This window comes from Python bivittatus, unplaced genomic scaffold (assembly GCF_059951505.1).
Source record: "Python bivittatus isolate LINGU-HERP-01145 unplaced genomic scaffold, Pbiv_v1 ctg000080_np1212, whole genome shotgun sequence".
Classification (NCBI taxonomy): domain Eukaryota; kingdom Metazoa; phylum Chordata; class Lepidosauria; order Squamata; family Pythonidae; genus Python; species Python bivittatus.
This window is the reverse complement of record NW_028277035.1, coordinates 3693819-3721564: the sequence shown is the minus strand read 5'-3', so window position 1 is coordinate 3721564 and position 27746 is coordinate 3693819. Positions and strand designations below refer to the sequence as shown.

The 27746-nt window shown below is 40.4% G+C and overlaps 1 protein-coding gene across 9 annotated transcripts in view; it reads left to right on the top strand.

Annotated features, from left to right (window-relative positions):
• The window catches only part of RHBDF2 (rhomboid 5 homolog 2), a 76924-nt gene extending 49754 nt beyond the window's left edge, over positions 1-27170 (top strand). For 8 of the 9 annotated variants that reach the window (XM_007431843.4, XM_088133402.1, XM_088133403.1 and 5 more), the window contains 15 exons: positions 613-805; positions 1544-1756; positions 3155-3283; positions 5890-6020; positions 7125-7337; positions 7854-7965; positions 9335-9409; positions 10700-10861; positions 11509-11618; positions 11753-11816; positions 13830-13924; positions 15918-15993; positions 16671-16771; positions 18089-18242; positions 25696-27170. In XM_007431843.4, the coding sequence (XP_007431905.2) occupies positions 613-805; positions 1544-1756; positions 3155-3283; positions 5890-6020; positions 7125-7337; positions 7854-7965; positions 9335-9409; positions 10700-10861; positions 11509-11618; positions 11753-11816; positions 13830-13924; positions 15918-15993; positions 16671-16771; positions 18089-18242; positions 25696-26115 (2248 nt within the window). In that variant the 3' untranslated portion in view covers positions 26116-27170. Of the gene's footprint in view, positions 1-612; positions 806-1543; positions 1757-3154; positions 3284-5889; positions 6021-7124; positions 7338-7853; positions 7966-9334; positions 9410-10699; positions 10862-11508; positions 11619-11752; positions 11817-13829; positions 13925-15917; positions 15994-16670; positions 16772-18088; positions 18243-19791; positions 19842-25695 lie in introns of all 9 variants that reach the window. The other variant, XM_025168957.2, reaches the window with a different exon arrangement.
• Positions 27171-27746: the final 576 nt, after the last annotated feature.

Below are 27746 nucleotides of genomic sequence, written 5' to 3'. Positions count from 1 at the left end.
GAGAGAACACTAACCTTGCTTGAGGCGACTTCTGGCGTGGAGGACAGGAAGGCGGGTGGAGAGGCGGTTATTGTTTGGAGGGAGAGTCCCCCTCCCTACGGGAAGCCACGACCGTGTGTCACAGCAGGGAAAATGGCCGCGGGTCATGTTCGTCACCTGATGCGGAGTTCATGAGTGGAAACAAAATTTTGCGAACGGTACTGTTCGTGAACCGAATTGTTCGTGAACAGAAGCGTTCGTGAACCGAGGTATTACTGTATTATCCATAAAAAGTGGCTCACTCCCACCATCAAATTGCTATGTTTTCATCCTTGCTCATACCACAGGCCAGATACACTTTTTTCCCCCCTTAAACACATTTTGAAGCCTTAATGAGAAATTGAATATTTATGTCCATGATCATGTTTATTCTGTCAGCTTTAAAGGTGTCCCCTACACCCACCCTTCTACCTGTGGAAGCACATCCACAGATCAGTCATTCCTGGAAGCAAAGCTGGATATATGTTCAGGCCTGGGTGGATTAGATGCCCCCAGTTAATTTCCTAAAATCCTGAAGTTGCTTGTGAGGCCACAGATGTCTTATGACTTTTGTCTCCCGCTTACTACGCTCAGAGGGACTGCTCAGTGGTTTGGCATCAGCAATGACTGGGACGGAAAGCAGCAGAACTGGCAGCGCAAGAGCCTTCAGCACTGCAGCCTGCGGTATGGAAAACTCAAACCTGCCTACCGGGAAGTAGAATTAACCAGCCAGGAGGTGCCTTCTTTCCAAGGTACAGAATCTCCAAAGCCAACAAAAATGCCCAAGGTAGGTGTCATTGCACAAGAGAGTCTGTGAGGCAGAGAAACAGCCATGCTGGATATGGCTATAGAGAAGAGGTTGGAGTCCCTCTTAGATGTAAAGGTTGTTGGAAAAGGGCTGTCAGGAAGTCAGGGCTTCATCTCCTGAAGGTCTCCAAGTTCAGCTCACTGCCACGTGAAAAGGTCTAGGATCAGGCAACAGGAAAGTCCCATTTCCACCTCAAGATCTGGGAAGCCACAGTCAGCCAGAGGAAATCCTACCAGATTGGGCTGGCCCAAAACATTTTGTTAGCTGAGGTGAAGAACAAGATGGCACCCCTCCATGCACAGAAATCATCTAGCTGTCCGGAGGCTAGCTTATGGCTGTGAAGGAAACTATCTGACATTCTCCCACCTCATTTGCCACTGAGGTGATGGCCTCCCTCTGCTTAATGAAAGGGCTGATCCTAATTCTCCCTTCCTGTAAGGAAATGTAAAGGGTAGTGGGTGGCCACAGTCTCAGGGAGAAACCTAACATCACCTGCTTAATAGGACTGTATATCATCAGGCGATGGGAAAAATCATGGTTAAAGGGCTCAAGGAGATGTCGGTCAGAAGAGATCATATGAGGGGAGGTGAACCAATCGTTCACCTTAGTCTAAGGCACCATCCTAGGTCTATATTATTATCATTTAAAGCAACATTCCTGTTCCATTTCACCAGGCTAGGTGTGTGACTAATTGCTTCAGTTGTCTTATCCTTTCAGATTGTAGATCCTTTGGCCCGAGGCCGTCCCTTCAGGCACCCAGATGAACTGGATCGTCCACGCACCCCACATCCTGTCCTTCCCCCTCTGACTCCTGGCGTTGTGTCCTTGGCATCATTAGGTAGTGTACGGTCTGGCTACACCCGCCTGCCCCGCAGGAAGAGGGAATCCGTGGCCCACATGAGCTTTAAGGCAGCTGCAGCAATTATCAGAGTGAGTTCTTCTAGTTTTATGGTAAAGCTCTGAGCTTCAATTCCTTACTTCTTTCGATGATGGTGTCAAGTATGCACTGCTTCCTTATCTTTCTGTTCAACAACAGCACAACCAAAACTCTGGAGAGAAAACAAAGTTGTGGATATATAGGGATTCAGTTTAAATTTCAACTGGAATACAGGTTAAATCCCAGTCTGCAATTAGTTCTCCATGTAGTTTACCTCTTTCTGAGATGGTCATGTGTGTCTGCGGTCATATTGGATGGAGGGTATTTAGGTATTTTGCTGCAACATAATGTTTGATAGTTAAGGAATATATATCTATGCAGACCTTCCAAACACACATGTGCCTTTTTCATGGCTGAATAATATCACTGTAGTAGCTGTAATAGAAATGTGTTTTGTAAGAATGAACCAGATATTTGAAGCACTCAGAGTCATTGAGAGGTGGGCAGCACACAAGTTTAATATATTATTATTATTATTATTATTATTATTATTATTATTATTCTACTTCACAGTTTTTGTGAATGACTTTTCTAAAACTTCACATTAAATCCTAATTTCAATGAGATTAGAGAATCAGTTATTTGATTTTTGGAAAAAAAACTGTTATATTTTGTTATGCTGTTATTTCTAAGCTCGTATCTGAACTTTGGAATGTAATTAATCCATGAACGTATAGTTTGTTTGTTTGTTTATTCAATTTATATAGCCCCCCCCCCCCCCGCCAATCTCAGACCAGTTAGTTGCCTTAACAGATTTTGATGATTTTCGTATTCCAAGCTTCCTAATGCTAAGGGCTATGAAGTGGGTTGTCCTAAGAAAGATCAATCTCAAAAGGAAACAGTGTTTGGTGGGAACACAAATAGGCATACAATGACAGCATAGTCCCCATATATGACGGGAACCCGAATAGGTGCAGAATTGAGGTAAAAGCATATTCTTAACTCAGAACGTCTGAATAGAAGTATCACCAGAGGGAGCTGTTGTATGGCACAAAAAAAAGGGTGGAGAAGTAGACTTAGCAACATTTGGCTGGAAGGTGGATACTATGTAAAACTATCTACCTCATAGCTGGAACCAGTATTAATATTATTGGCTTATATCCAACAGACCATGCTGCAAAGCAGATTTACTGAAGAGAACACTGTAACTATCTTGGCTTAAAGTCACTGTACCTCAAACCTGCTTGGATATAGCTCCAGAGTGTTCAATCATGTGCAGAGCCCCACGCCCTCCTCTTTTTCAGACATCTTCCTTTTTGGAAGGCAACTTCAGCGCTGATCATATCCCCATAACTCCAGCTGGAGTTGAAGCTGTTGATAATAGGTTGAACCACTGATGGTGCACTTTTTGAACCTGACCATTTACTATTCCATTTTGTTTCTTACAATAGGGACGTTCAGTTCTGGATCCTTCAGTGCCAAAGCGCAGGGGCAACAAACGGAGTTTTATCTATCCTAGCTTCATGGACGATGACGTGGTGGATGGCATGGATACATTTGACTCTTCCTTCTTCAGTAAGGCAAGCATGGTTCCATGGCCTCTCTGTTCCATTCTCTTCCTCTGCTCTGACAGCTCTGTTTCATGCTTCCATGACTGCTTCCATGACCCGTGTTATATTTGCAAAGGGAAGGAATTGCAACAGCGCAGCAAATCGCTTTATTCACTTTGAGAGATTTCTCATTTCTTCTTTACTGAATCTCCCTTCTTTCCCTCCTTTCCAGTTTGTGATGCTGCACTATTATAATTAAAAAACTTGGTGCCATTTCAAAGCAAGCCTTTGTTTCAAGCAAGTGATCGTGCTTTTGAAAAATCTGGTCATTACACGGTGTCTTCTGATCATCCTGGGAGAGTCTGCACCTCCAGCCCTGTGACGTGGAACAGGCTGCCCAGCCTCCTTGCTTAGATTGGTCAGATTTGGTCTGCAAAAAAGCAGATAACCATCAGATGACAACAAAGAGATATAGAAAGTTCCTAAGTCTTTGATGCCACTTTGTGGCCACCTAGATCTTTGCAGTCCAGATCTGGCAGTTCTGCCCTTGCTTATATATTTTTAAGGTGGATATGCTAGCATGATTATTAAACTTCAGCCATTCATGAGAATCCAGCCCCAAGGACTGCCCTTCTAGAAAAGGATTGGGATGTTTTCAGAGATTCCTTTTTTTCATGTAAGAAGTAAGTAGGCGCATATACCCAGCAGTCTCACATGTGGGTAAGATCCTTCCTGAGGCTAGGCAAAAAGACTAATTCAGCTCCAGTTCCCAATTCAATACAATTATTAAAGAAGTCAGGAGAAAGGAATCAGTAAAGATCAGTTACATTTCAGAATAAAGTAAAGCATAGACTCTGCTAATTAAAACATATCATACTTAGCTACATAAACTTTTTAGGAATGTTAGTATTTTATTATTATTAAAATGTTCTATATAAACTTTTAAGGAACATTAATGTTTTATTATTTTTTAAATATCCCTAACTGTAAGATATGGCCTTTTCACCATCATTTTAAAGAAGGCAAAAAAGGCTCACCAACAGGGTTCTTCTAGGTAGGTGGGAGTAGCTTCCAAGGCGGGTAATTCAAACTGACCCATGCTTGCCTTGAATTCCTGTTGATTTGTACTTGATCTGTACTGTATCTGTAGCATAAGGACAAGTCATAAGGAAAACAGCTGGGATATAAATATTTGGGTTGCTTTTGATCTAGGCATGCCTGGGCATGTCCTTTGCCCAGAGGAAGGTCTAGCAAGTGGGGAGGGGAGACTGGATCCATCATATCCTGCAACTAGCATTGTCCCACTTTTAAGAACTGATCACAATCTGATGTTTCTGATACTACATGAATGGTGCAGGAAAGGGCTATCCTGCAGAGTCTCTCACCATGTGAAGGTAAGGCACCTTCAACGCATTGGATGAGGGGACTAGTTTTGCCTGGCCTTGTTCCTAATAATTGCACTCTCTCTGGTTTGAAATGTTGTTTGTTTGACAAGGATACTATTGATGTGTAATATTTCTTGCTCAGAAAATATTACAACTGACTACTGTGCTACTGTCTGATTGATTTTTACATGTTCCTTTTATATTGCACCATTCACACACCTTGCTAAACTTCATTAAAGCTTAATGGTGAACATGCATGATCACATCTGCTGGTTCTTCCTGTAAATGAGCGTGGCTAGCAATTTATGGATGGTGCTGCGGGGAACAAGCCAGAGCCCTGGTTCAAACAAAATGCTAAATGATGGGTTCACGGCCTTTTAAGTTGAGGGTTGCATGTGGGTCTTGTGGAGTGTGTGCATGTGGGGCAAAGGGAAGAGTGGGTGTGGATGAAGGAAGATACATACATGTCCATGGTATAAAATACATTTTGCTTAATCATGAATTTGAATTTTAACTTACATTTTTGCAAACTAAGCTTCTACAGATTGTCAGTGATACTTAACCTGGGAGTAGCTAGTGAGTGCAGTTTGCTTATTGGTAGCTGAGCAATATGATGGCTTGATGTGTCAGGCAAACATAAGCATGACATTGATTGTGTATTTAAGTGCAAAGTAAATTGTCTACATTAAACTCCTTGTTTGATGATGTGAATTTTCGGTATTTTATTTGATTAAAAACTCAACCTGCCATTATAAAAAAAAACAAGCTAACCCTTCTCCTTTATTGGTATCTCTGGTTAGCCTTTGGCTGTAATGATAAAATGTCTTTGTTCCTTGCTATCTTAATTTGTCATATGTGTATCTAGATACTGGTTTTTGAGCTAAATTAGTTCTCCCCAGGTTTCTGCCCTCCTGATGTGTCTGAACTGGGACTCAGAGACTTCCTTGCATGATTCATAGGTTGTCTGATTAAAATCCATCTGCCTGGGAATATCTGGAGGGCACTGGGTTAGGGAAGGCTGAGCTGAGCAACATTTATTCCTTCATAAAATAAGATATTGGGCAGTAATTCGTAATCCAGAAACCTCTTTGTGTTTGCTGGTTTTTCCATCAGATGTTACGAAGGTGTGTATTAGATACATAGATAACAGTGATATTTGCCAGAATGACTGGACTCTGGACCCCTCACTGAACAAGGTATACAGTTCTCATCTTAAATGGGGCCATGATGAACAATTTCCCTTTCTTACAGGTTGACGCACATGAGGAGATGTGCTCCATGCCAGATGATGTATTTGAATCCCCACCCCTCTCTGCCACTTACTACCGTGGACTTCCTCAGCAAGGAGACAGCAAGTCACCTGAAGCTGACCAGCCTTTCCAGTGAGTCTTGGAGACCCCTTTGAACTGGTGCAACAGGGAGATGGCACCCGGCATCCTGTTTGTAGGAAATGTATCCAGATTCATGTTACCAAATCTGAGCTATTGTTGCCACAATTACCTGGAAACAAAGCTAGATGTTTGTCTTTCCTATTCAAGAAGCAGTGGGTGGCTACTGAGAAAAAGCCTTTTCAACTGTGGCATTCCTGTTTTGGAATCTTCTTTCTGAAAAGGCTACTTTGTCACTGCAGCAGCAAGACTTAAGGAAAAAAAAAATCTTAAAACAAAGAGCTTCCATTTGTCAATGGGATTTTATCTGCCAATGAACTGTAAATTCTACTCATGGTTTTTGCTGCTTTTGGACTGGGTTTTAGATACATTTCTTGCACTTTTAACATTTATATACAATAAGTCATCCTGAGAAGTATTTGAAGGATGGAGAAGACATTATGAGTATAAGTATTACGTTCCCTGCATAGACAATTTTAAGTAGCTTTCCAGTAATGGGGTATCAACGTCTCTTCTCTCAGAAAATGGAAGCTTCCACTGAGTAGGGCATTGGAGCAGGGGGACTGGATGCAAGACAGGGCATATAGAAGAGAAGAAGCAAGGAAGCCTTTGAAACAAGAATGGCCACTTGAAGACAGTTACATCTAAAAGTTGTAAGGAAGGGGACTGATGCAAATACACACATAGTGGAGGAGATGAATGATTATAACAAAAATCAGGCAAGATTTTTAGTAACATTGATGCACTGAAGAATCAAACAAGTAAGACACTTGACTGAAATAGAATTTTGGTCATCTGATCTATTCCCAGAAAGAATTATCTGTTCAAGAATGCAACATAATTCAAACAACTCCTATTAATCTTATTATCTTTCTCTGCATAAAGTAGTAATTGCAAAAGAAAATGTGTTGGGATGGGAGCAGCCAAAAAGAGAACCAGTCGTTGCATGTGCTCATGATACTTCAAAGAAATACACATTTAGTGGGGGTAAATAACATTTGCAGAACACAATTAATTCTTAGAATCCTGGAATAATTCCCTATGCATCTCTGCTGCTGTCGTGCTGAGTTTTCAAATATGTCCTTTCTCATTCTGCAGGCGTGTAGGACCTGTTGCCTTCAGAAGCCTCCAACAAACAGCTTCCGCTCCTAAGAGGGGCACTCGGATTGCTTCCAGGGTGAAGCACTTTGCCTTTGACCGCAAGAAGCGCTACTATGGGTTGGGAGTGGTGGGCAACTGGCTGAATAGAACATATCGTCGGAGCATCAGCAGTGTGGTACGGTCACAGCTGGAGATCACAGACAGCCACAGGTAGCATCAGAACACCAAACTTCCTGGGTGACTCTGGGTCAGTCATTTTCTTGCAGCCCAACTGGATTGTTACAAGGATGAAATTAAAGAAGCCCCCTATAAATACCTCTTTGAACTCAGGAAAGAGTAGGATAGAAATGTAATGAATAAGTAATTAAATAACTCTAAGGTGCTGTTCACCCTACACCAGAAACAAATGATCTGTTTGTGGGTGGGCAAGGGAGAGGTATTTCAAATAGTTTGGAAAGCTGCAATGGTTCCAAAATTGGGGAAGGGGATACTTTGGTCTGCAAAAGAAGTTATCTGCCATTTTGTGTTCTGTTCCATGTTATGTCCCAGCTGCTGCACATCCATTCCGTTTTGTGCATCAAATAGTTACTGAATTAGCCATGCTTTCTAAATGTCTAGGCATAGAGTCTTTCCTAACAAAAGATACCAGACTGAGATTTATCTACAAAATCCCTTCTGATCTCTGACACTTTCCTCCACTCCTTCTTTCTTCCTTGTCTGAAACAGGCCTTACTTTACTTACTGGATCACATTTGTCCACATCATCGTCACTCTACTTATCATTTGCACTTACGGATTTGCTCCAATTGGCTTTGCTCAGCATGTGAAGACAGAATTAGTGAGTCTAATTATATTCCAGTACTGTTTACTTTGTGTATTTCCATGAAATATGAAAACATGAACGTCCTTTCCACCCCATCTTTTAAAAAACCTCTGGGTGGCCAGCTACAGTTTAAAAAGATATGTTTGTATATGTGCTTGTTTAGTGACTGCCTCGTTTAGCAACTGTTTGCAGTTACGACAGTGATGAAAAAGTAACTTGGTGACCAGTGCCCACATTTACGACCTTCGCAGGTCTGTAAAGCAAAGGAAAGCTGAAGTAAGATCATAAGCACAGTTGTGGTTTCACTTAGCAACCGCTTTGCTTAATGACTGAGTTGCTGGTCCCAATTGTGATTGCTAAAGAAGGACTACCTGTACAATGCAAACCATTAAAAATGAACCCTGCTTAACTAAGAATTAAAGATTAATTACAAATGGAGATTTCTGAAGTAAAATTCAATCTTTCTCCAAATGTTCAGTGGAACAATATGGTTCTTAACTAATATTTTAAGAATTAAAAATAATCAAATCTACTGAACTAGCCATGCACTGATCTTTGTATCAACCAGTTGAGTTTAGGCAATGCTGACACTGGAAGCGGGATTCTGTCTGCTGTTCTAAACCAGCCTTTCTTAATCAGTTGCCCTGCAAATATGTTGGAACTATTACTCTCAGAATTCTCAGCCAGAATGGACAACAGCTGGATCAGCTGGGAATTTTAGCCCCAGTAGATCCAGAGGGCTCCAACTTGGGGAGGCTGGCCTGAGCATCTGAGGACATACCCTGGATTTAAACTCTTTTGAAAGTTTGAAAGTTCAAAATGGCAGGTCAAACTGGACCTGGAAACTAACTCCCTCCCAATGTAGATCTTACGAGAAATCTTCCATACATCTAGTAGACCCAAACAGATATGGTACAACATTCTGTGGCAGCTGGAACTTCCAGAAAATCTTCAGAGTCCTTCAGAGTCCACAGATAATATTCTGTGTTGAATGATACTAGTTGGCCTAGTGCCAAAATCTAAAATCTGCAGCCAGAGAAACTAAGATTTGCATACCTTTCTTCTAGCAATATAAAAAAGGCAATAATTGAGCTAAGATTATTTGATGCAATCTATCCAGAAGGAATGCAAGATTATAGATTCAAATACAGATTAGCAAGAACAAATTGAGTTGAAATAGTTTCTCTCGAGTAAGTCTTCTTCAGTTTGCTATGAAACCTTGTCTATCTTTTTGTGAGAGATTTTGAAATTGTGACACACTTAGAAAGTCACTCCCTCTGGCATCTAACATTTGCAGCTGTGGGGGGAAAGTCCTATCTAATCTGTCTGTGCTTTAGAGTACTTATCATTTCTCTTATTTTGGAACTTTACCATTACTTTGCAGATACTACGAAACAAAGGCGTGTATGAGAGTGTGAAGTATATCCAGCAGGAGAACTTCTGGATTGGCCCAAGTTCGGTAAAGGCTGTCCTTCCTTTTTTCATTGCTTTCTTCTTCTTAAAGGAAATTTGTGCCATATGTTACTCCAAGTGACTTGTGGCATAAGAAGTCTGTAACTTCCTGGTCTGAATTGATTGTACCAGCTATAACAGAGGTAGAGAACCTATCACTCTTCAAATGTTGCTAAATTACAATTAAGCAGCTTCCCTCATCATCAACCAAGCTGTACAAGTAGTCCTCGACTTATGACCACAATAGGGACCAGAAAATTCATTGTAAAGTGGTATGGTCATTAAATGAGATATCATGTGACTGCACCCAATTTTATCACAATTTTTGCAACAGTCATTAAGCAAATCACTGAGATTGTTAAGTGAACCACGTGGTCATTAAGTAAATCATATGGTTCCCCATTTATTTTGCTTGTTGGAAGCCGGCTGGGATGGTCGCAAATGGTGATCATGTGACCCCGGGACACTGCAACCATTGTAAATATATGCTGGTTGCCAAGGTCCCGAATTTTGATCTGTGACCATGGGAATGCTGCAACCGTCATAAGTGCAAGGACAATCGCAAGTCACTTTTTCAGCACCATCGTAACTTCAAACAGTTGCTAAATGAATGGTCATAAGTCAAGGACTACCTGTAATTCAGTAGCTTGTCATCAGATTTCAGTAGCATGATTTCGCAGGCTCTGCAGATTCAAAAAATGGATGAGAGCGACATGGTGCTCACAGGTTGCCTATTCTTGCCATTGGAGACGCATACTCCAGTTTCTCATATGATCGCCAGCTACACCACATGAAAATTAAACTGCTCCCCATCAATGGGTATGTTCTCCATCTCCATTTCTCTCATATTTTTTTCAACCCTAATTGGAAAAATATGCCAGGAAAAGAAGTATTTGGATGCCAACTGAGAATTTTAACTCTTCCATGGAATTACCAAGAAGAGTGAATTATTTTACATTTACATGTAAGAGTTGAAAAGAAGGGACATATGCAAATTCTTCTGGAATGCACAACACATATTTCTACTTAATCCAGCCTTTCCATGAGAACCAGAAGAGGAAGAATCTGTTAGTTGCGCTTTTATGTTTATTACTGTTATGGAACATGCATAGCAATCTATCCACCCTCCATAACAGTAACAAAAGGGAAAATGCAGCTTAGCACTTTTAGTCACCTCAATGTGCATAGCTTTTGCTAAAGTCCTCCACTACTCACTGCAATGTAACCTGGGGAGAGGTTACATTGGCATAAATCCTTGTTTGTTCAGTGCTTTTTACACTATCACTTTCTATTTCAGATTGACTTGATCCATCTGGGAGCCAAGTTCTCCCCCTGTATCCGGCAGGACCAACAGATTGAGAAGCTGATCCAGAAAGAAAGGGAACAAGAGCGCCATTCTGGCTGCTGTGTCCAGAATGATAACTCTGGTTGTGTTCAGACTCTGCGTGCAGATTGCTCAGTAAGAGCAGTATTCTGACAGTTGTTCTTTGGTGATAGCTAACTCCTTTGAAATTGGATAATGACCTCCTTCAAATTGGGATTTGAAATGAGTTGGGACTGCAACTCCCAGAATTCCCAGCCAGCAGGTTTCAAGTTAAAGAAGGCTTTCATATGACTTTCATGAACTTTAAGAATCATGGTTTAATTCTGCCATTTTTGCTGTGAGGTTAGTGGTCACAGTTTTCTGGAAATAAGGCAGAGAAAACTACTAAAATGAGCACTTAAATTTTATTGAAGCAATCTCCTTTCAAATATTGTAAACATTTGCATAATTCTCAATTTTTTATGGGCTACGCCTGGCATATAATTAATATAATTACTGTAAATTTTAGTAATAATTGAAGCCCCCCAAACTCCTAGATCTTTTTCTTTTTTTAGTTTTCTTGTACTATACTTAGTACTTTGTACCAGGGTAGTCTCCTTAAATAACAGATTCTTAGTGGTGATGACAATAATCATAAGAGAGATCACATATGTGGGAGAAAAATTTATGATCAGGCTTCTGGTGGGATGTTTATTCCTTTAAAAAAATGTGAATATATATTACAGAAATATTACTTGTGGATGCTGTGATATGTCCTTTACAAAGTCATTGTTTCTCTATAGGAAACATTGGCCACATTTGTAAAGTGGCCAGATTGTAATCCTCCAGCTGTTGACCCCAGCAGTTCAAGTCTGAGAAGGATATCAGGAGCAGTGTGTTCTCAGGACCCCAGGTGAACTTATGGCATGCACATCTCCCCCTCAACAAAGGTCTTGTGCATTCTGAATAAGACAAGAGTGGGAGGCATGGAATGTAAGAATAAGAGCATTTCTAACTCTTCACTGCTGTCTGTCTGTCTTCCAACAGGACCTGTGAGGAACCAGCTTCAAATCCACCTCACATCTGGCCAGATGACATCACCAAGTGGCCAGTAAAGATTCCTTCCTTTCTACCTATCTTCCTTCCTTCCTTCCTTTGAAAGAACTGAGTCTCCCTGAAATTAACAGGGCTTAAATGAGTCATCATTGTCAATTGTCTCACTAATTTCTGCATTGACTGAAAACCATCTTTATGTGCAGATAAGAAAGAAGGAAGCTGTTTGAGCTGCTTGCTTGCCTGGTTACCTGGTGCAGCACAGGCTGCTTCATAAGACAAGTCTGTCTTATGAGGGAAGGAACTGGGATTTCCTGCATGCATGCATGCATGGTTTTTCTGAGTAATACCCATTTACCAAGTTCAAACAGGGAAGACTAACACCCTGGCTTCTTACATGGAATGAAAGATTGAATCGTGGCAAAAGGGTTTCTAGAACCACATAAATTAGGATAAAATGGAAGGAAAGCTGCAGCTGTGTAGAGGAAAAAATTGCAGTGTAGGAACTGTGGAGTCCTTGGGGCTCTCTGAGCTTGGTTGTTCGCTTGTAGATGTTTCATTACCCAACTACATAATGTCATCAGTGCTAGTGAATGTGGGTTTTGCTTCCTGTTTATATATAGCAGCTTGTCCTGCTAATGTTGGTGGGGGTGTGATTTTCTCCTTGGTAGTTCCTTGATTAGGGTATTGCTTTCTGCTTGATTTGGTGTTAATCCCTGCTTATCTGGGTGTTGGCTGCTGAAGAGGATGTGCTCTGGTCTTTTTGTTTCCTTACCTTTTTTTTATTGTCTCTATTGAAAGGTGTATAAATATGGTTTATCACTATGTGTTTATTGATGGCTGATTTGTCTGAATGCCAAGCTTCCAGGAATTCCCTAGTGTTTTTGGATTTAGCTTGGTCTAGGATGCTCACAGGTTCCTAGTTGAAACTATGGTTGAATCTGTCCATGTGTTGTGAGATTAAGGAGTTTTCATCATGTCTTCTGACTGCTAGTTGGTGTTCATGGATGTGCTCTGCTAGTCTTCTGCCTGTCTTTCCTACATAGTGGCTGTTACAGTCCTTACACTGTATGTTGTAAATGACTCCTGTTTTTTCTTTTTGGGCTACTGGGTCTTTTGGTTTGCTTAAGATGTTTTGGAGGGCTTTAGTTGGTTTGTGTGCTACAGTGATGCCATGTGTTTGTAATAGTCTGTTGGTTGTTTCTGAGATGTTTTTGATGTATGGCAGTGTTATCCTTTTTGTAGCTTGTATTGGTTGTGTTGTAGCGGATTGAGTGGTCAGGGACTTTTTGATGAAGTTGCACGGGTATCCATTTTGTTGGAAGATGTTGTATAGGCAGTCTGTTTCTTTTTTCTGGTGTTCTGGGTTGCTGCAGTGTGTTTGTACTCTGAATAATGTTCTTACACAGCTCCTCTTGTGGGAGGTTAGGTTGTTACTCTGGTAATGGAGCAGTTGGTTAGTGTGGGTTGTTTTTCGATAGACTTGCGTTTCTAATTTGCCAGGATTAACACCAAACAATCAAGCAGAAAACAATACCCTAATCAAGGAACTACCAAGGAGAAAACCACACCCCCACCTACACTGGCAGGGCAAGCTACTGCACATAGACAGGGAGCAAACCCCACACTCACTAGCACCGATGATGTTACCTAGTCAGGTAATGAAACATCTACAAGCAAACGACCAAGCTCAGAGAGCACCAAGGACTCCACAGTTCAACCCTGAGCTATAGAAATTCTGTTCTGTTGGAATGTAGGAACTTCAGATGTATGCTTCTATATAGCAGGTACATTCAGAAGTATCCACACATATAGCCACACCCTAGTCTCTTTTCTATGCGGACAAACCATAAAGATACAAGTTAGGAATCTTTGATTTCTGAGCCGAAGTTTCAACAAGAGGTGCAAATTGTCTGCTATCTTGGGATGTTGTCTTGGTGGTGATGTTCCTACCTCTCCGTAGCCTAGAATGTAACTGTTTACAGTAGCAGCTGTGCAAAATTAATGTGACGTTGGGTATATTTCCCCCATCCCTTTTTCCTGCTTAATTGTATACTTCTTTTATATACAGATATGTACTTATCAGCCCAAAAATAATCGCACTGGTCTCCCCCATATGGACTGTGACATTAAAGGAAGGCCATGCTGTATTGGAACCAAAGGCAGGTAAATGCTTGTGATTATGAGATGTCAGGGGAAAACCTCGTCGAGCACGAGAGACATACACACCAAAACACTGATCACTTCAAGATTCCAAGGGTTTTATTAAATTTTAGCCCAATAACCAAGGACATAACATACTTACATAAATTCCCATTGCAATGAGGACCAGCACGGACAAGCGGTCGAATGGACAGCTTGAGGCCGAGTGGCCCTGACCCCCTCTCAGCAATCCCTTTTATTCCTTAAAACCGCAAACCACAAACATGACTCCCAGGATTTGCAACCGTTTTTCGTACTAATTTTACAACACTTCCCTGTTCTTTTCTCTTGCCACATTCCTTCCATCAGCATTTTACTTGTCCCATCTGTTTTCCGACTTCCTGTTCAATATAACTGCTAATAAGCAAAAACTTCAGTTCACATAGTAATTTTACTTATTGCTCTGTAAGCCAATTTTATTATAGCATTAACATTTATTGCTCTAAAGGTTAGTTTCATTAATATATTTCAATTAGTCAAAAAAGCCTTAAGGATCATTAGTCATATTCTCCTCACAGGGAGCATCCCAGAGATGTTTTTAGCAACTGTGAAAATGTTTCTGTTCCATTTTGGGATACATTTTAAAGCCTGCCCATATAGAAAAGTTTAGATCTTATAAATTCTCTAAGCAATGCTATTGAGATAAAGTATTCTTGATTAGCATGCGGATTTAAAGCCAAGAAACACAGCTTAGTATTTTTCAAGTTTTGTTATTCAGAACTGCTGTTTAATGCAGCCTTTGAGCCTGTTACTATTGTTTTAAACTATATTGTTCATTAGAAACATCACTGAAATCATTGAGACAATCATCAAGCTACTTTAAGCTCCATTAATTTCAATGACACTTTGTTGTATCTAACTCAATCTGTATGCTACCCATGAATTCTAAAAACAATAGAAATGCAGAAAATAAATATGTAAGTAAATTTATTAAAATCTGGTATATTCTAATAAAGCGCTGCTCATTAAACAAATGTGATTATGTCATTTTATTAAAATCTCACAAAAGGCTCCTTATGTAGCAGCTCTTCAACTAACAGTTCACTCTGTGTGATCTTAATGCATCTGATTAAGAGAGTTTATGCCCTAATAAATTTGTTAGTCTTTAAAGTGCTTAGATCACTCTGACAAATTCTGGAGCAGAATTCATCTGCAGGCAGTTAAGAAGCTATCTGAGAATTCAGTCAGATTCATTGAACTTGGAATAAAGTCATGTCGTATGAAGTATAATTTAGGCTTAATGAACATAAGGCAAGGACAAACAATGGAGTTTCCTATATTTGGCCAAGATGTTTGAAGTGGGTTATGGGTTTTGTTTTTGTTGGCTTATTTTCAGTGTCCAGTACTTAGCAGAAATGTACTTGAGAGATGTCACTGCTATGTTATGTGAAGTTCTGTGAATATGATGATGGGACCGTCTTTCTTAGATAGGTGGAGGAATCTTCAGTCCTTCAGATGTTGCACTCACATGCCATCAGGCTTTAACAACATGGACAATAGCTATTTTGTGATCATCAATACAAATCTTGATTGTGCAAGGCAAGAGCTTAATGGAGAATTGAAATTTAGTTAGACGAATTATTATTAAGCAGTGAAGTGCAAAATGATTTGAAATTGAATTGTTCCTGGCTCAAGCATGAAACTAAATGCTTTGACCACCTTGGAAGCCTTTCAAGTTCAAAACAACCTTTTGTGTGCTTTCAAGCTAAAAGGATTTCCAAAATGTTTAAAACTGCTGTTTTGAATTTGAATGAGTGTTTTGAATTCAAAACATTTTGCACATTGCTATTTTTAAATGTGTCTTCCTGCTTATATAAGCAACCAAAGTGGCTTACAAGAATGAAATTAAATACAACTATAAAATGCAATAGTAAAGTCAGTGCAATTAAAATCAATAAAATCAAGATGAAGGAAGGGATGATGAATTAGACTGACTCTATCACTTTCTTTATATTAGCTGTGAGATCACAACTCGGGAGTACTGTGAATTCATGCATGGCTACTTCCATGAAGAAGCAACTCTTTGTTCACAGGCAAGTAATATCCTGAGGCAGCTTTCCTTACTTTGATACCTTCAAGATGAGTTGAAATTCAGGTCCCAGCAACTGGGTCATTCAGTGGGAGCCAGATTTGAGAAAAGCTATCCCAAGATGTGTTGGTGTCAAATGTTTGCCCTATACTTATAGATTAAGACTAGGAGAATATTAGTTCATTTTGGGGGAAAGGGCTAAAGGGCTTCAGAGTAGGGACAGCATCAGAAGTTGGCATTTAGGCAGTTGCCAGGCCCCACTGTCTCAGCAAGGTTCACAGATGCTGCCTTGGCTTCCTGTTAATAAAATATCCATAAGTCAACATAAGCCAAGTGTGCAAGTAGTTCAGTGCAGGTTTTGAAAAATGCCTTGGGACCACACTGCTAGAAAGCATTTGGTGAATTGAAAAGAGGGCTAGGGTACTCACCAATAACCCTCAGGAATCCTTAAGTCTTACTGGGTCAAGAAGCGAGATCAGTTGTTTTTCCTTTTTTTCAGTATCTGCTTATCTATACCACATTCCTCTAGAACCTAGTGTGGTCATCATATACAGCTTTTGCCATTTCCTGCCATGATCGCTGGGGATTCTGGAAGCTGTAGTCCATGACTGGGCAGCAGCAGATTGGAGAAGAGCTTATCTACATACTTTAAAGCCTTTTTTTTTTTTTCCCTGTTCCCAGGTTCATTGCATGGGGGAGGTGTGTGGCCTTTTACCATTTCTCAACCCAGAGATTCCAGATCAGTTCTACAGGCTCTGGTTGTCCTTATTCCTTCATGCAGGGTAAGAAGAAGAAAAAGATGTGAGGGGCAATGCCTTGACATTGTCTTTTGTGTTTTTCATTGCCCTATGGCTATCCCATGCTTCCTCCAAGGAACTCAGAACAGTCAGTGTGGTTGTTCCCACCTTTATGCTTCTGTAGCTGCAACAACTATGTGAGATTAGTTAGCAAGCACCCAGAGGTGGCAGCTGGCCAAAGGAAACCTTGTGAGTGGAGATGGATTTTATTCCTGGTCTGACACTCTAATCACAATTTTCAGCCTTCCTTCCACAATCCTGTTCTCTCTGAATAGGTAGGACTTCAATTCCTGCAATTTCTAGCTAGCATTGTACAATATTGCCTCCCTGTTAGTATTTTCAGCCCTGTCTCTTAATCTTTTGGGGTCCATAAACACTGTCTCTGGATTTCCTGTACTTTTGCACTGGGAATCTCAGCATCTCATCTCTTGTTGTTTGTTCAGTTTTCCTTCTGCCTGTTGCCTGCTTGTCTGATTTTCTGACTGGGGTGGGGGGTTCTGTTGGTCAGACCCCAAAAGCTAGAATGAAGCCTAACTGATTCAGGCCTGGTCTTTGCTGGGATGCCCAGGGCTTTGTCCTGCAAGCACTCTTAAGTTACTTCCAGAAAGAAGTTCTTCAGCATCAGCAGTCAAAAGACACTTTGCAACTATTCTGCACTTTAATACATTGGGGGGGGGGGAGGATTAATGGAAAGAGGAAAAGATAGAGGAAGCAATAGAAATGGGATAGTCCCAGCCAGGAGATGACACCCAGCCGCCATCTAAAATATCATTAATGAAGTAGAGTGATTATACAATTAAACATTTTTTTAAATAAAATACCTTAGAATTTAGCCCTTGATCCTCTCTGATAATTGGCTTGAGCAAATGTAGTCCTTGAAACATGTCTTGATTGTTTCTTCTGAATGAATTAAATGGAGCTCATGGTCCTTCCGCACACCAATTGATTCTCATTTCTCAATTTTTCCTCCCATTTCAGCTGTACGAATGATGGGAATGGTTGTGCAGGTTCATGTTGTGCTGTTCCTATTAAGTAGTGGGAGTCAAAAATTCATCCCAAAGTGCTTCAGATCAAACAAGTATCTGAAGAGACCACAATCTATCTTCTAGCTGCTTCTGTTTTAATTGATTTCAGGATCCCTTTTACCAATCCAGGCTATTTATCAAATTTGCAAATGTTTAACACAACAGTTGTAACCTGTAAAATTGTCCAGGCTGGTATTGTGTGCAGAAGTGAAGGAGACAGACTATTTTTTGAGGTAGTGAGGAACTTAGATCTGATTTAGTTGTCTATCTCCCATAGGATTATCCACTGTATGGTGTCTGTGATCTTCCAGATGACAGTGCTCAGAGATTTGGAAAAGCTGGCAGGCTGGCTTCGTATCACTATCATTTTCATCCTCAGTGGCATCACAGGCAATCTGGCTAGTGCCATCTTCCTACCTTACAGGGCAGAGGTAAGGGCATTGCTTGGCTTTTCTGTTGAAGGAGAGTCTTCTTACAGTTGTATGAATTAGCTTAAATTCAATGCTCTTCAGGTGTGTTTGAAGCTGATCGTGTTCTGCAGCCCCAACATTTGAAAATGCTGCTAAATCTTCAAAAACAGTGGCAAAAGGAGAGCTTGATCACTGTCAATAACCAACAAGAATGCTTTACATCCAGTACTAAATTCTTATAGCAAAGGAATATAGAAATACAATTAGTAGTGAAGAACATATTGGCATGACCCAAGGTGTTGTCTCCTGGGTAGCTGGCAGCATGTAGCTGACCTAGGCTGATCTCAAATAGCTAAACCAGATCAGTCCAGGCTACTACAAGTATGGGAGACCAGAAAATGTGAAGGCTGTAAGCTAGATTGGGAATGCAGACCACTTCGGCATCTGCCAGTAAAACTGCATATATGTGCCATGATGTCACTTGGAGTTGATCTCCTTTTGCCACTGTGATGTCAATACAAGATTTTCAGATTCTGAAATATTTGAGGTTGAAAAGGAGAGTCCTGTTTTGTTTACACCCCACTGATATAAAGACTAGGAGCAACATTCACTCTACTTGGGCAAAAGGCAGCATATGAACAATAAGAAGGAAGGGCTTTTAAAATCTTCCTGCACTGCTGAGTTTTTTTCTTCTTCTCATACTTATCCCCTTCTTTCTCTGTTTCCATGCTGGCTTTGTTCAGACAATCATATGTTACCCTAATCTGAGATATGAACAAGTGTTCAGGTTTGGTATGCAGTCACTTCACGTAAGCTAACAAACAAATCAGCAAACTTCAGTTAGCTATAGCTTTCCCTTACTTCCAAAGTGTGATATAATGGTTAAAGACTTTTGATCACATCTGAAAGTGAAGTCATGGTTTTGAAGTGAGTGTCACATACCGAAATCATTAATAATAGTTTTCCTGTTTGGACATAAAGGGAAAGTATTCTTAACCCAAAACTTCCTGTCTTGTTAGCATGCAGAAAGGAGTGGATGAGCTTTGGCAGGGCCATAACTGTTGCTGGCATCTCAGTTTAGTAAACAGAGATAAATGACTGCTTGAATATGAGATTTCTTTAATATTTCTTGCCATCTAGCACCCGCAGTGCCAAAGAAACTGGTTACCTATTGGAATCATTGAGAAGCTTGTGGTGGTCCTCACTTCCGGGAGGTCAGGGGGCCAAAGCCCGGAAGTGTTGTCTTTCAGCCATGGGGCCAGCCCTCTGGAATGTTCTCCTGTTGGAGATTTATCTGCCTCCAACGTTTTCTGTCTTCCAGAAAAAAGCTGAACCAGAGCTTATCCAGAGGACTTTTGAGGCCTAATGCCATACACTGTGTTTGGGCTTTATTTCTCTTATACTTGTGTTTTTATATTTTATTGTACTTTCTGACTTTGTGAGCCACTAAGAATCCTGTGGTTGTGGCAGGATACAAATACGCTTAATAAATAAACTGTAAAGTATGTTGTGTTGTTGGAAGACTGGATCTGATTGTGTTATTGAGTAGGGTGTGTGTCTTTGTTTCCAGCTTTCAGGTTGTCATGACTTCAGGAATGAGAGGACTTGTCTACCATATAGGTTGGTGTTCTTCACAAAACTGGCCCAAATCTAGCTTATTAAAGATGGATTATTCTAAAATCTAATGTTTATTTGAATACTGCTTCTTAAAATTGCAAATCCACTTGTAAAACTAGTGGTGCCTACTTGATTTGACCTTGCAGCTGATGGTGCATCCTCCCACCCCCACTCCCCAATTCTTTTCCTTTAGCTTCATGTATGTTTGCCTTTTGTCATAATCTAACATAGGATTTAGTAACTCCAACGCTAAATGTTGTTGCTTCATAGTACTAGCATGAAAAATCTAGGGCAACAGTTCCCCTGGTGGTCAGAAATCATGGAATAGGAATGCTACCTGTGAATCACATACATAGCAAGTTCTAATAGGTTCAGAAAGTTAATTTGACACATGAAGTCTAAGATAATATTATTTCAGTCTTCAAGAAGGCCCAAATGTTTGAGTTCTCCTTGATGCAAATCTGCATATGGAAAGCTAGCATACCAAGGAGAACGGTATAATCTGCTAGTTTTCTGTGGGCAGGGATCTGTTTGCACTTAAAACTTGAGGATCATTCAGATGTGATCCCCAGTTGCAGTTCTGGGGGAGCAGTATCATTTGTCAGTGACACTGTATTTTAATAAGCCTCCAGAACCCAAATTGCCCTATTGATACTTTTGATGCTTTTGCCTTTCTTTTCTGTCAGTTGGAATCCCTTTGGTTTTCTGTTCTAAAAATATCTGGACCTCTTTGAAAGCGTTATGGAGAAATAAATGGATTAAGGGAGGTTTCCAAAAGGAGCACTGAGCAGTTTTTGGCCCACCAGTTCTATGCGAAACTCTCTTGCCCAGGAGCAGTTTTCCCTTTGCCTCATCCCCCTGCTTCTTACGTTTTCTTGGCACGTGGCTGGTGAGCAAGCTGGCCTGACCAGCTGCCACCTGATTTCTGGCCCAGCGCAAGACTGGGAAGCTGGAGGGCATTTGATGAGGTCACTGTTGACGTGTGGCAGCTTCTTTGACTGCTGATTTGAAAGGGGGTGGAAAAGACTGGAAGGTTTGCTGAAGGGCTGCACCAGCAGATGGAAACAACCTCTCCCTTGGGTTTTCCATTTCCCTTCCTAGCAACCTAGGCAATCAAGCAATATACAATATGAGGTACGTAGCTGCTCTGGACCACTTACATACTAGTTGTAAGCCTGTAATTGGAGCGATCTGTCTTTATGGACTGTAGTTAAAACAGCAGCCTCCACGGAAATGAGGGAGACTGCAGCAGCCTTTCCAACCCAATGCAATGTTGGCCTAGGAGTCTGCCGGCCTGCAAGATAAACAGAATGGAACAGGACCAAATTTCCTGGGCAGAAGAAAGATCAAGTCAAAAAATGGACTGACTCTGGCTGGAGAAAAAAATCCAGAAAAATCCCCAGTGCATCCTTCTGGGAGAAGCAGTTTGGGGTGCCACAAACTACTCCATTCTAAGTAGCTCCTTCCTGACCAGGAATGGGCAATGTGCAGCCCAGAGCACACAGGGGTAGCAGAAACACACAGAGCAGCACCTGCTCTGATTAGGCTCCCTCATGCGTGCGCACACACAGGGAATCCGAAGGGAGAGCAAACACAGACACACACACAGAGGCAGCACATATGCGCATACCCTGGGGAGAAAGCACACATACATTTCTGCACACACACACGCACCACATGATAATTAGTTACACAGAAAAATATGTCTCTTATGGCCACTGCTGCTAAAGCAGTTGAAAAGAATTCCAGAAGAATTGTGAATTTCAGCATTCTGCACATGCTTTCTCTATCTTGTCTTTCAAGCAGAATTGTTAGAATTGGTTTAAAATGAAAACTCTAGCATAGCAAAGGATGGAGTGTAATTCAGATAAAAGACAGTAGTGTAGGTAAAGTGCTAAATGATTTTGTTGTCGGGAGACAAAGGGTGATAGACTCTGTAGTGTTAGTATCTGGTGTGCTAGAGTGGCACCTGGACACCTCCATTTCATCTGTTCTTAACTTAAAAATGAAAAATTGCTTTGCCAAATTCCAGTCAGAATCATTAGAAGGGTTTTGTGTTAAGGAAAGGACTGTCATAAGGAATTACGATGCCTGTTCATAACTGGGAAGCATATAAGGGCTTGAAGCAGAAGTATAAGGGATCAGTGATGTTCTCTATTAAATAAATCAAATTCTGGGGCTGTGCAATGCTTTAGATTTGTCTTTGAAAAAGTGCTTTAGAGTAAGAAGGTGGCACCTGTTGGCAACTCGTTGAAGTAGCCATCTTTGTTTCTAGAATCATGGCAACTCGCTAACATAGCTGCCTGTGTTTTCTGATCCTGAAAAAGGTGCAGTTGTTTCAGCGAGAAGAGAGTGACAAATACTTTGTGTATATAGTTAGATTTCCTCTTACTGATCTATGTACATGGGTGGTCTGCCTTACTTTATACCTGAGGCAGAATTGAGACAAGACAATGTTCTCCTAAAAGTAGTTTTCTAGCCTCCATGTGCCAGGCCAGCACATGTTGGGTCTGTCTTTGTCCTCACATGACAGTACCCATGCCTTTTGATTGATGTAAGAGATTATTGGCTAATCTGAAGTTCTAACAGGCTGTAAAGGAGATCACTTCTCTAATCCCTTCAACAGTATCAGCAGTTTCTCAACATGCTGCTTTGTTGGGAACATGCTGTGGCAAAGTGCAAGTCATGGATAACCCCTGCATATCCTTTCTCCAGCAATACTTTAGCATTATGACTACGTCCCCATCCTTTAAAGCAGCGTTTCTCAACCTTGGCATCTTTAAGATGTGTGGACTTCAATTCCCATGGCTGGCTGGGGAATTCTGGGAGTTGAAGTCCTCACATCTTAAAGTTGTCAAGGTTGAGAAACGCTGCTTTAAACTTATGAATTTGGATGTCCTACCTTGATTTACTTGGAAACTGGCATAAATTAAGGTAGAATTCCTTCAGCTGTCACTCTGTCTCCTATGCAATGAGGGTACAGCTTTCATCTTTTAGTTATCTAATTCATTGGGGCATGACAATGTATTGCATTCTATAATACCCGTAGAATCATATAATACTCCTAGAATCATAAAGGTTGGAAGGTCACTTGGAGCTCAACCCCCTGCCCACTGCAGAAATATAGTACCACAGCATTAGTGACAGGTGGCCTCTGTTTAAACCTGCAGCAAAGAACAAGCTAAACATACCCAACTGCTCCTCATGAGTTTTTTCCTCCAGGCCCCTTGGTCACTTTATTCTGGACATGCTGTAGGTTAATGCCCTTTCTAAAATGTGCTGCTCGGAGCTGGACTCAGTAGACTAGGTATAATCTGACCAACACAGAATAGAGAGGAACCGTGACTCATCTTGATCTGGATAGTTTACTTCTGTTAATGCAGGCCAGGATTTTTTGGGGGGGGGCAGTTGCATCACATGTTGATTCATGTTCAGTTTATGATCTGCCAAGATACCCATATCCTTTCACATGAATTGCTGTTTCATGGTCCTTTCGTCCTATACTCTGGCGTTTGATTTTTCTTTTGCAAATGTAGGAATTTAGGACGGGAGTATAATACCTTCCCACTACAATAGTTGCAGTGATGCTTGTGTCCTCCAAACTTGCAGCAAGAGCCTATAAGCCTCTTTACTCAACCTTTCCCTTAAATCAAGTAAAATTTCATAATCGCAATCAGTGTGCAATATGACTGGGATTTCTGGTACAGATTTAAGAACTAAACTTTTTCTTGAAAGGAAAGTGCCCCATGGGTCAAATTCAACTCCAGATGACTACATGTCCATTTTGTTTTCTTGTCAGTAACATGGAAGTGGTTATTTCCCATCCATTTAAATGTTAACCAGGGTCATCTCTGCTTAGGTTTTTTTTTTTTTTTTTTTTTTTTGTAGATCAGCCAATGTAATAGGAGGTTGGCTTATGCAGATGAGCAAAACATGTTTGGGAATGTATGAGTGAAAATTCTTTTGTTTATTAACTGGTTCTTTTATCCTGTTCAGTGAATGTCCTTTTCTGGAACTTTAAATGCTGCAAAAACTCACAGGCAAAGGAAACATTTATACTGAACAAACATGTTCCATGCCTTTAAAACATGATAAGGAAAACCTGCAGAGCATGGCTTCTGGAATTCTTTCCAAAGCTTTTACTGCAGTGGCCATAAGAGGCATCTGTATATTGTACTATAATATCTTGTACCTCTTTGTGTATACATGTGTACTAATCAGAATGCATGCATGCATTGCTGTTTGTCTGTGTGGGTCTAATCAAGGTGGATGCAGATCTGTGTCCTGTGGATGTGTGTGAGAAAGAGGTTCTAATCAGAGCAAGTGACTATGCATTGTTTCTTTGGGTTTCTACTCTCCCCTTGTATCATTTGTGTATATTTGCATGTGTGCACTGGGAAGCACAGGATAGGTTACATATGCTTTGCTCTTGGTCATGTGACCAAGAGGGGTTCTTAGAGTGGAAGAGTTGGCAACATTCTGAGCCACTGACTCTCCCATGCTAAGTACTGGGGAAATCTTTTTGGGATTTATTTTCTGTACAATCCCCAGGTATATCTGACCCATTTCAAACTCAGATTTTCTTTTGTCCTGTGGATGGACAAAGTCCTGAGCCCCTTTACATAATTTCTTTCTAATATGTTTTATTTAGAAGTGTGTGTGTGTGTATTTCCCTTGACTTTGTATGATGTTTTGATCTTTTAAATGGTTGTGGGCCTTTTTTTAGTTTCTTTTTTTGGAATGTAGTTCCTTGTTTTGAAACTATTATTCTTTTTCATGCATTTTGTAAGCCACCCAGAACTGTGACAGATTAGGGCAGCCCATAAATTCCATAAATAAATAGAGCCAAGCATCCTTTACAAGACCTAGACAAAGCCTACAATCCTACATTCATTTAATGAAGAATATATCCACATGGACTTAGAGACTTAATTCTGAGTATTGCTTTATTCTGTTTGTTTGAATGTGAATGTCACCCAGTTTGCACTACACAAAACAGAAACAGTTATTCACAAGAATATAATTTTTTTCATATTAAGCAATACACATTTCAGTGTAAAAACTGTACAAAAATCCAGAATGCAAGAGAAGCTTGCTTGCAAGTAGCAGGTACCTTAGAAGTACTGTAAATAAAGAAGTTAATATTTATAGAAACATGTAAAAATGTCTATGAATTCATATGGCCTTTAAAATTGCAAACTAGTGTGGGAATGGAATGAACTGAAGACTGAAAAAATGAACTGAAGACACAAAATAGAACTCAGCTTGACCATTTCATTCATCTCTGTTTATGATTAAACATATTTAGACTTTGCATGGATGAAATGAAATTTAAAAAAAGCAAAATTATATGCTTCCCAGCCTCCTTATTTTTTTCCACAATTGCATTTTAAAACTCTTTTTATTTTGAATCAACCCATTAATTCATTTATCCTGTTTCCTGACTGGTATAATGTATGTTATATCTACTCCTACTTCCCAAAGAGTGAAATCCATAACTGGCTCTCAGCACTGTGGATGGAAGATTTGAACTTACCATTTCAGAGGTATATTGTTATTAAAAACTGCCTGCCTTGTTGACCTCTTCTAGATCAGAGAGATTTATTTCAGGAAAAAGTTGGTTGTTCAAGATTTGAATCATGCTCATGCCCCTTAATTAACAAACTATTTGTTATGGTTCTGACGGAAGCAATAGTAGGATAAGAATTTTCAGCATTTTTCTGGTGAATACTATCCAAATTGTCAAAATTTCAGAGCTACAATGCTTGGTAGCTTGAGGGGAGGGGAGTGTCTCTTTGTGGTAGTGGTAGAATGTATCCTGCTATAATTAACTTTTTTTTTTCTCCTTCTCCCCTAGGTGGGCCCAGCAGGATCCCAGTTCGGCTTGTTAGCCTGCCTTTTTGTGGAGCTCTTCCAGAGCTGGCAGGTCCTAGAGAATCCCTGGAAGGCTTTTTTTAATCTTTCTGGAATTGTCCTTTTTCTCTTTGCCTGTGGCCTCCTGCCATGGATCGACAATATTGCACACATATTTGGTTTCCTCAGTGGTCTATTACTTTCTTTTGCCTTCCTGCCCTATATCACTTTTGGTACCGCAGACAAATATCGCAAGCGGGTGATGATCATTGTCTCACTACTGATCTTCGTTGGTTTGTTTGCATCTCTTGTGATCTGGCTGTACGTGTATCCCATTAATTGGCACTGGACTGAGTATTTAACCTGCTTGCCTTTCACGACCAAGTTTTGTGAGAAGTATGATTTGGACCAGACCTTGCATTGATGAAGCATTTAAGTGGGTTTAGTAGAAAGGATTTTGAGGAACAAGGGAAGGACACAGGTAGCTGTGGCTGTATAGAGCAGAGCCTCTTCATTTCCAGTTTCTATGTGGAATTCCCAGGTACCCTTCATGAAACAGCATGCACCAAGTGCTAAAGCAGAGCAAGTGGGTAGCCCCTGCCAACTTTTGTAAGGTGTTTACTCTTCTGGATATACAGAGTAAAATATAACCAGGTATAACTCTGTGGCAATCCTAAACCTCAATTAATCATTACTAGGAGAGTTATGAGTATCTTCAACCCAAATAAACCAGAGGTTGTGTTATCAGAACAATTCCCACTCAGGTGCCTTGCATCAGAAGTCAGTCTCTGTAAAGCTTTGACCCTGAAATCCTTCTCAGACATGAGCTCAGCCTTCGAGGTCAAGTTTCTTTTTGATGAACTGGCAAAGAATCCAGACATCCTTCATCTGTGGGACTGATTGGTCATTTGTGAGATGGAGGTCAGGCAGACAATGACTTTCAAAGACTGTATGAGTGATTAGACATCCTGTTGAACTGCTTCCATTGACTATCTGCCTGTCTCTGTGTTCTCCTACTTGAAGTCCCTGCTTTTTATGCAAATTATGGTTTGGGGGTTCCTTTCCAATGCCTTTTGGCACAATATGGTGCTTGGACCTTGTGGCAGTCCTCCCTGCCTTAGTGCCTTTTTGTGGTACTAGGAAGTGTACTGTGAAAAGAAACCCCATCTTTTTGTACAAGGGGCATTTTTATATGCAAATTCTTGTTTTATGTTCACAATCTCTATATGTCACTAGAGTCAAATACTTTCTGGCCAAGAATATTGCTTTTAAAGGCAGCTTGTCCTCAGTAAGAAATGCGGGTAGTTTTTCCAATATTTACATTGGGTTGATAATGCAGCAACCTGGAATTTCTTTAAAAGTACACTTGAAGTATAATTCCCTTCTAAAAAGGAGGGAAGGCAAGCAGACTCTCTAGTGACAACATGAGAAGTGTAAAAAATATATATTTTTGGTCTAAATAAATGAGTTTAAATTCTATGAGGGGTATGTGTGTATTTCTAACTTTTTCCAAATTAGAAGTATTGAAGTTGGAGGCACATCATCCCAGGGAACATGATGTAGCTACATAGCAGTGTTAATTTAGGATTCTGACTCACCATTTTGCCTAGAGCAACAAAGCATTCTAAAATCTTCCTGTACTATTACTGGTAATTTATTAGAACCTTTGGCTGAGAAAGTTTTTTTCTATAACTTTGTCACTAATGTGTAAATATTAGACTGTTCCTTTGATGAAAGTGAACAATGTGTCCCAATTAACACCCTTTATCCACTTTTCATTAGAGATGGGTTTGATAATCATTTCTTCACGCCCAAAGAATATTAATGGTTAATTCCTGTATTCCACTTGGTCTCAAAACTGGTTAAAGCTTGTCATTTCCCTCTGAATTCATTAAACTGCATTGCACTATTGTTCCTTGCAAATCTTAGACTGACAATTATGTTCACAAAAGTGCCATTATGATACAATACATGCATTTTCACAAAGCTCTGTGGCTGTCATTCAGGTGTCTAGTGTATCTACTGTCTCACTAGTAATTTTTTCAAGCATTCCTG